We start from the raw sequence: 9,113 nt of genomic DNA, 5'->3' as shown, positions 1-9,113 counted from the left end.
CCTCGGAGACGCGACGCGTGGCCGGGCCCGCACGGGCCGGGACGGGGAGAAGTTTTCCCCGGGCTCTGAGCTGTGTGACCCCGACGGCGGCGGCGGCGGCGGCGCTGCGGAAGCGGACGCGGCGGAGCGCGATGGCGCGTGCGGCACAGGTGAGCGCGGCGCGGGGGCGCGAGCCTCGTTCTCCCCGACTCCGGCGCCCCGCCGCCCTCGCTGCGCAGCCCCGCACCCATTGTGAGGTCAGGCGGGGGCGCGTCGGGCCGGGCCGAGCCACCCGGGAGCGGCCGCCGCGGCCAGTAGCCGCCGCCGGCCCCTTCTCCGGCCGCCCGGGTCAGACCTAGCCGGGAAGGGCGAGGGGGATGCCGCTGGGGGCCCCGCTGCGGTGCCGCTCCCCGTGACGGGCCGATCTGTCCCCCTCGCCGCCCGCCGCGGCAGCCAAGACCGCCGCCACCCAGACCTCCCCGGGGAGAAGCGCTGCGAGGGCCGGGCTTGGACCCCCTCCCCAGGGACTGAGCACAGAAACCTGAGAGCGTGGGAAATGGTCTAAGCACGCAGACCGGGAGGCGAGTGACCGAGTTAATCGCAGTCGTCACGGTTTTGCGCGGGTTATTTGAAATTCGAAGGCAGGGGGTTGGGAGTCTCTTAGTTCCTCTCCCTGAGGAGTAGGAAGTTAGCAGTCCGGCAGAATGGTGGTCCTGTGCGTTTGGAAGAGCTGCTGTTAACTTCCACGGGGGTACCCTGCTAGTTCCAAAAACTAGTTTAAAAGACGATGAAATCTCAGGACAAGTGTGATGCTGCTAACCAGATGGTTTGGCTTAGTGTGAAATTATAGGCAGCTCACTTTGATGGTTGAAGACAGAATTCACAGGCCCAGACATCCTGGCCAGTCTGGACCCTGAGCAACTGCCATCTGTTCTTACAATCCCTGCCGTGTTCTGCTTTAGTTTTGCTTTTGATCCATTGTATCACTAAGTAGCCCCTACTGAACTTGAACTCCTAATTTTCTTCCCTCTGCCTCTCTAGTGCTGGGCTTGGCGGCATACACCAGCACGCTCAGCTGGGTGTGGTTTGGTTTTTTTCTGTTTTCAGGAGAGGCAGTTGACAAAGCATATCTTCCTTTTCCTCAAGTATGTCTTTTAGATCTTTGACAAAACTTTTTTTTTTTAAGAATTATTTATTAAGTATACAGTGCCTGCATGTGCATGTGCAGGCCAGAATAGGACACCAGATCTCATTACAGATGGTTGCAAACCACCATACGGTTGCTGGGAATTGAACTCAGGACCTCTGGAAGAACAGGCAGTGTTTTTAACCCCTGAGCCCCGGACAAAACCTTTTTTCTGTGTGTTTTGGTGCATGCCCAGATGCCAGAGTTGAGCCTCCCCACCCCCAATTAGGCTAGGCTAGCTGGTTAGGGACCCATAGAGATGCATCTGTCTTCCCAGCACTGGTAGTATAACTGAGCACCATCTTGCCTGGCTTTTACATTTTATTTAATGTGTATTGGTGTTTTGCCTCTGTATGTTTGTGTGCCTCATGTGCCTGGTCCCTATAAAGGCCAGAAAACCAATCATTTCCCCTGGAACTGGAGTGGTCTTGGGCTGCCATGTGGGTGTTGGGAATTGAACCCAGGTCCTCAAGAGAGCATTCAATGCTCTTACACTGAGCCCTGTTTCCAGCCCCAATCAGCCCTTTAAAACAGTGTGCCTTGGGGCTGGAGCGCTGGCTCAGTGGTTAAGAGCACCGCCTGCTCTTCCAAAGGACCCAGGTTCAATTCTCAGCACCCACATGGCAGCTCATAACTGTAACTCCAAGATCTGACACCAGCACACATAAATAAAATACATACATACATACATACATACATACGCCTTCTACAAGGGAGTTTGGAATGGGCTGCTGTACTTGCCCTGCAGACTGTAATACGTTGTCATTCTTGCTGTCTTTCAGTGCTTGTGAAACTGACCACAGAAGCATGGATATGGGAAACCAACACCCTTCTATTAGTAGGCTTCAGGAGATCCAGCGGGAGGTAAAGAGTGTAGAGCCACAAGTGGTTGGCTTCAGTGGCCTGTCAGATGACAAGAATTACAAGAAACTGGAGAGGATTCTGACAAAACAGCTTTTTGAAATAGACTCTGTAGATACAGAAGGAAAAGGAGACATTCAGCAAGCTAGGAAAAGGGCAGCACAGGAGACAGAACGCCTTCTCAAAGAGCTCGAACAGAATGCAAACCACCCACACCGCCTTGAAATCCAGAACATCTTTAAGGAAGCGCAGGCCCTCGTGAGAGAAAAGATAGTGCCCTTTTACAGTGGGGGCAACTCTGTGACTGACGAGTTTGAGGAAGGCATCCAGGACATCATCCTGAGGCTGACGCACGTGAAGACTGGAGGGAAGATCTCCTTGCGGAAAGCAAGGTACCACACGCTGACCAAGATCTGTGCGGTGCAAGAGATTATTGAGGACTGCATGAAGAAACAGCCTTCCCTGCCGCTCTCTGAGGATGTGCATCCTTCTGTCGCCAAGATCAATTCTGTGATGTGTGAGGTGAACAAGGCCAGAGGCACTCTGATCGCACTCTTGATGGGCGTGGACAGTACTGAGACTTGCAGGCACTTGTCCTGCGTGCTGTCAGGGCTGATTGCTGATCTAGACGCCCTAGATGTGTGTGGGCGGACGGAGATCAGGAATTACCGGAGGGAAGTGGTGGGAGATATCAACAAGCTACTGAAATACCTAGATTTAGAGGAGGAGGCTGACAGCACGCGTGCGTTTGACCTGAGGCAGAACCATTCCATCATAAAAATAGAGAAGGTCCTCAAGAGGATGAGAGAAATAAAGAACGAACTTCTCCAGGCGCAGAGCCCTCCTGAATTGTACCGGAGCTCCAAGACAGAACTGCAGGGCTTGATCGGACAGCTGGATGAAGTGAGTCTTGAGAAAAACCCCTGCATCCGGGAAGCCAGGAGAAGAGCAGTGATTGAGGTGCAGACCCTGATCACATACCTGGACCTGAAGGAAGCCCTTGAGAAGAGGAAGCTGTTCCCTTGTGAGGAAAACCCCCCACATAAGGCTGTGTGGGATGTTCTTGGAAACCTGTCAGAGATCCAGGGCGAAGTCCTCTCATTTGGTGGAAATCGAACTGATAAGAACTACATCCGTCTGGAAGAGCTGCTGACCAAACAGCTGCTGGCTCTGGACGCTGTGGACCCCCAGGGAGAAGAAAAGTGCAAGGCTGCCAGGAAGCAGGCTGTGAAGCTGGCCCAGAACATCCTCAGCTACCTGGACCTCAAGTCTGACGAGTGGGAGTACTGATGGGCCACGAGCCGACCGTGCTGGTTCGCACTTTATCTACTTTTAGAGAGCTTTCATTTCGTGGAGCCTAAATGTAATTTCTATGTGCATATTCAATCTCAGTATTTATGATTTAATCAAATTATATTGAGTATTTCTGCTGCTTTTGATGTTGCAAAGCGAGTGTCATTATAGCACATTAACTTTCCCATGTGGCTCATCATCCTTACAGTGTGTGCTTTGTGCATGTTTCATGTGTTGTTAATGGGAACATGAAAAGGGCAGCATTCCTAACTGTTAGATGGGCTATGCAGGCATTAAGTGCAGAATTGCAGAGTCTAGAATCAGATCAAACTTCTCTAACTGTAGCTAAGTTAGGAGGAGGAGGAGGAGGAGATTGCGGGGCTGAATAAAGTCCGAGCACAAGAGCAGTACAGAGATGGTTCGTTACGCTAGACAGAGCTGGGCCTTGTTAAGTTGCAAGGCCTGTGGGTCCTGCCTGATTTTATGGGTGGGGTTTTTGTTTCGATGGTCTGTTTTTTCATAAACATTTTTGCTTGGAAAAAACTGTTCCCCTGTGCTTTTCATTTTAGAGGGGGTACTCTTGTGTACAACACACACGGAATTAATGAAGCCTAACAACAAAAATCCGAAACTGCTGCAAGGATAAAACCTCAGCTAGTGGATTCCTTCAAGCTGCTTTTGCTTGTGAGATCTCAACTTAAACTTCTCATTAGGGGCTGGAGAGATGCTCACCGGTTAAGGGCATTGCCTGCTCTTCCAGAGGACCTGGGTTCAATTCCCAGCATCCACTGGACAGCTCACAACTGTCTCTTAACTTCAAGATCTGACACCCTCACACAGACATACTTGCAGGCAAAACACCAATGCACATGAAGGTTGAAAGAAAATAAATTTAGCTGGGCTTGGTGGTGCGCACCTTTAATCCCAGCACTTGGGAGGCGGAGGCAGGTGGACTGCTGTGAGTTTGAGGCTAGCCTGGTCTACAAAGCGAGTCCAGGACAGCCAAGGCCACACAGAGAAACCCTGTCTTGAAAAACCAAAAAATAAATAAATTTAAATTTTTTCCTCATTAGTTACTAAAGAGAGGGAACGTTTCAGTGAAGCCAGTGGACCTTTAGAGAAAAAGCCATTGCTGCCTACCTGTAGGGCCTGCTGTCAGGTCACTCCAGAGCTGATGGGGGCACACACCTGTGGCATAAATGAGATGGATCCCTCCATCAGTCAAAGTTGTGAAATAGACAAGCTTGTTTACACCATGATCCCAGAGACCGTTGGAAAACTGGAGGGACTGGTCCTTGCTGCTGGCACCCTGAGTAACACCTGTACCTACCCGGGGTGAGGCTGTGGAGTACACCTGCTGATGTTGCCGCTCATACTGAGACAGACTTCTGCCTGAAAATGCATTAGAAGCTGTCAGCTATCTAGAGGGTTTTATTATTTGTTTTATCCTTTTGTTAAAGGCTGCTTATGTGCTTCTGTGAATATTTTCTAAGTATCCGACATGATGGTTGTCTATTGATGCAAACAGGAATTCCCCAAAATCCTGCAGTGCCTTGATAGTGGGCCCCAGCAGCGCAGCTGACGGACCCTATTCCCTGTTTCCATTCCATTGCATGACCCTGTGAGACCTGACCTTCTCTTTTTTAATAATAATTTATTTTTATTTATGTGCATTGGTGTTTTGCCTGCATATATGTGTGAGGGCGTCCGATCCTGGAGTTACAGTCATGAGCTGCCATGTGGGTGCTGAGAATTGAACCCTGGTCCTTTGGAAGAGCAGTCAGCATTTTTTCTTTTTTTTTTAAAACGATTTATGTATACAGTGTTTTGCCTATACCAGAAAAGAGCACCAGATCACATTATAGATGGTAGTGAGTCATCATGTGGTTGCTGGGAATTGAACTCAGGACCTCTGGAAGAGCAGCCAGTGCTCTTAACCTCGAAGCCATCTCTCCAGCCTGCAGTCAGCTCTTAACTTGTCTAAACCATCTCTCTATAGCCCTGAGACCTGACCTTTTCAACTTTGATGAGCTGTGGGTTTGGGTCCCCCCCCACACACACACGATATTATTTTGAAAACCTTTTGGTTTTTCTCTGTGTAGCCTTGGCCATCCTGGACTCACTTTGTAGACCAGGCTGGCCTTGAACTCACAGCGATCTGCCTGCCTCTGCCTCTCGAGTGCTGGGATTAAAGGTATGCGCCACCATGCCTGGCTCCTTTTGGTTTTTCAAGACAGGGTTTCTCTATGTTTTCTTGGTTGTCCTGGACTTGCTTTGTAGACCAGGCTGGCCTCAAACTCATAGAGATCCACCTGCCTCTGCCTCCCAAGTGCTGGCATTAAAGGGGTGCACCACCACGCCCAGCTGGAAACTTTTTAAAAAGGAAATTCTCTTAAAACAGCTGAAAGCATGACAGATGAATGAATTAGCGATATGTACTGGTCAGTACATAGCCCTAAGCTTGTGCCCCGACCTCCCCCCTGATAGCTGCTGTGCTGCGCCATGGCCTCAGAATGCTCCTCAAGTCTGACCGAAGGCTTTTAAGCTGAACTCTGGGGAGGCAGTATGTGAACGTCACTTTAGGTTAGTTAATCATTTAGCTTCGTTTCTGAGAGTTGCATATTGGCCTTTACTCTCAAAATGTTCCTTGTCATCCTGTTGAAGCAGATTTTAGTCTCTTTAAAGTGGTTTGCTGTAACCTCCAAGGCATCCCACACTGCTGGGCTTGGAGCCTTTGCTAAGCACGATAAGCTCTCTCTAGGCCAGTGGGGTTTCCACGTGGATCTTCTGGGTCCCCGAGGTGGTCACATGACCTCGTGTGGCTGTTGGGACAGGCTTTGTGTCCTGTTACAGTTCTTTGGACCCAGTTGTCTCACACAAAGAACACTAACACGGTTCAGACTGCTTTCTTGTCCCGGGGAGCCATGTGCGTTGCTGTGAGCTGCTTAGTGGACTTCTAAACTCCGGCACAGCACTGTAGTCATTTCATGACGTGAAGAAACTGTTAGAAGTAAAACCTCCTCAGAGGAGCGTGGCTTTGTCAGCATTTTCTGTTTCTCAGAAAAAGGAAAATAGCTGGGAATCTTTGCTGTCCTCCCTAAAATTGGGATCACTTTGCCTTCGGCGACAACTCCACTGTTAAAGTAAGTGGAAGGGATGTGCATTCAGTTAAGTTTAACGCTTTATTTTGCTAATATTTGAGGCTGGTATGTAGCCCTGGCTGGCTTTATACTTGTAATGATCCTTCTGCCTTGAGAATACTAAGATTACCAATGTATGCCATGAGGGCTGGCTGACCACGAAGGCTTTGTCTTTTTTAATTTGTCTTTTCTTTTTTTTTTTTTTTTTTTTTTCCTTATTTTTGGTTTTTCAAGACAGGGTTTTTCTGTGTATCCTTGGCTGTCCTGGACTCGCATTGTAGACCAGGCTGGCCTCCAACTCAGAGCAGTCCACCTGCCTCTGCCTCACGAGTGCTGGGATTAAAGGCGTGCACAACCACCACCCGGTCAGGTCTTGTCATTTTTAATCTGTCGGATATTTTCCCTTAATGGCAGGAACAGCTGGGCACAATGATGCACACCTTTAATCCTAGCACTCGGGAGGCAGAGAGAGGCAGGCAGATCGATGTGAGTGCAAGGCTAGCCTGGCCTACAGAGTGAGTCCAGGATTACACACAGAGAAACCCTGTCTCCAAAAAAAAAAGTTTGCCCCTGTAATCCAGAAGTGTTTCCGGTGTGCGTGTTCCCATCTCCTCACTAGTAACCATGTGACTATTTTGGTCTAAAAACAAGGCGGTATTCACATTAACATACCTCGTAATTATTTCTGAAATAAAACAAAGCTCTTAGGTGGGTGTGGAGAAAGGATATGAGCCCAAAGTGTGTGTCGAGTTCTCTGCTGACCTCTGCCTACTTCCTACCTTGTCCCTCACGTTCTTTCTGACATTAAGAGGGACCCTTTATGCTTGGTGGGTATAGAGCTGACTGTAGCACCATATTGAAGTAATGGCGTTCACTAGGTCCCTAGACCCCAAGTGCTTCTGATGGGCTTGGCACACTGCTCCCTTTTGTTGCATAGGAGTTGACCTTATAGAAATGAGGCGCAATCTTGTAGAAATGCAGGATCTGTTGTAGAAAGATCTTCCTGAGGTAGCTCATCTTTGAGAAAGCTCAGTTTCACTGCTACTGAGAAGCTTGTCTGTGCCCCACCCCACACACAGCAGGGGCATCTGCATCTATCAGAAGTCTAATATACAATAAGTGGACTCAGCTTTGCTAAGATTAAACCTGACCTCCTAGAAGACAAAGGGTACAGAATCAGCCATCCTGGGAGCTGGCAGGTCAAGTAGCCGCCCAGCAACCCCACAGGACAGCTGAGCGTGGAGGGAGCAGGGAACAGGGCAACACCCAAGCGAGCTTGTGCATGGCCTCGGTCCAGCCCTGGCAGCAGGACTGGGTTCCGCCCTTCCTGGTTGGGACGTGTCTGAAGCCCTCTACTTTCCCTGCTATAATTAGATCCTTTACTTGTTAAACTACCTTTACCTTCCCATGGGCCAAGCCCATGAGTGTTTCACATTCCAAGTTCTCAACAGGACAGTGAAGTGCAGGTCTGTACCTGGAAAGCAGTGGCTGGTGTGTGGTCTCCAAGAGAGGGTGATTGCACCAGCTTGGGGCACAGTATGGACATAGGGCTGGGAACACTCCCATTGAGTACACGGGCAAGGTGGTTGGGGGTTAGACGAACAACCCTCTAGTAAACTAGGGTTCACAGTTCTGCCTCAGCCAAAGCCAGAGTTACTGGTTAGCCCCTTAAACCTGGCTTCTGGAGGCGGCTGAGTAGGTGTCACGCCAATGGATAAGGGGCCAGATGATTCATGCCTGGAACACTTGGCTGTGGTGTCACGTTGCTCCAAGCTATCAAGTCAACATCAGCAACGTGAGTCCCTTTCAGAGAAAAGAATGCTGTGGGTCTCCTGCTGCCTAGTGTCTCCAACTGGGAATCACACCTGCAGGAATTACGCCAATGTGAAGTCCACATCTATTTAGGATGCAGAGTGGCAGGGCCTCAGGCTGACCCTCAGTGTCCTCTTTGCTCCTTTCAGTGTGTTCCCAAAGCCTTTGAATACTTAGGCCATTTCCTGCTGGCTGTCCCCCATCTCACACTAAGCATATGTCTCAGTGCAGTCCTGTGAGGTCCTGAGTCATGGAGCTGGGGGGTCCTGAGTGAGCAGAGGGGAGAGCCACGGACAGCCAGCCTGGTGCTGCTTTGCTCCACTCATCTCCAGGTCTGGAGGTGTCTGCTTTCACCAACCTAGTGCTGGCTGGCTTGTCCCTAGCCAGGCCGCCTCTGTACCGTGTAGCCCCAGGCCCTGGTAGGAGCAGGCACGTGCATGCCTGTGGGGATGAGCTGTTCTGAAGAATAGCGTCTTGGCACGTGGCTGGCACTCAGAAAACACTTGCTGAGTAACTAGGCAGAGAAGACGTTTGATTAACCCTTCATGTTGCTTCAGAGAATTTCCAGGGTGCAAATGACCTCCTCTCTGCCATCCCTTAGGGTTCTAGTGTCCCTTGGCAGGAACTCTGGTGAGATGCAGAGGGCCCTCTGTACATAAGACCCTCAGATATGCACATATGGGGACAGATGGCCCCTAGGGCTGGCAGTCCCACCCTGCCTCTGGCACTGCTGCCTGCACCTTGCAGTGTTTGGTTCTGGCCTTAAAATTCACCTAGAAGAAGCTGGGCGTGGTGGCACACACCTGTAATCCCAGCACTCAGGAGGCAGAGGCAGGTGGATC

The 9,113-nt window shown here is 50.2% G+C and overlaps 1 protein-coding gene across 1 annotated transcript; it reads left to right on the top strand.

Moving 5' to 3' along the window:
• The first annotated feature begins 28 nt into the window (after positions 1-28).
• Positions 29-3,687, top strand: Bag5 (BAG cochaperone 5). Its single transcript, XM_051151907.1, has 2 exons — positions 29-149; positions 1,948-3,687. Exon 2 carries the CDS (start codon positions 1,973-1,975, stop codon positions 3,314-3,316), a length of 1,344 nt encoding a protein of 447 aa, XP_051007864.1. The 5' UTR covers positions 29-149; positions 1,948-1,972; the 3' UTR covers positions 3,317-3,687.
• The last annotated feature ends 5,426 nt before the right edge of the window (positions 3,688-9,113 follow it).

This window comes from Acomys russatus, chromosome 1 (assembly GCF_903995435.1).
Source record: "Acomys russatus chromosome 1, mAcoRus1.1, whole genome shotgun sequence".
NCBI classification, from domain to species: Eukaryota; Metazoa; Chordata; class Mammalia; order Rodentia; family Muridae; genus Acomys; species Acomys russatus.
The sequence above is the reverse complement of the archived record's forward strand: the minus strand, read 5'-3'. Positions and strand labels throughout refer to the sequence as shown.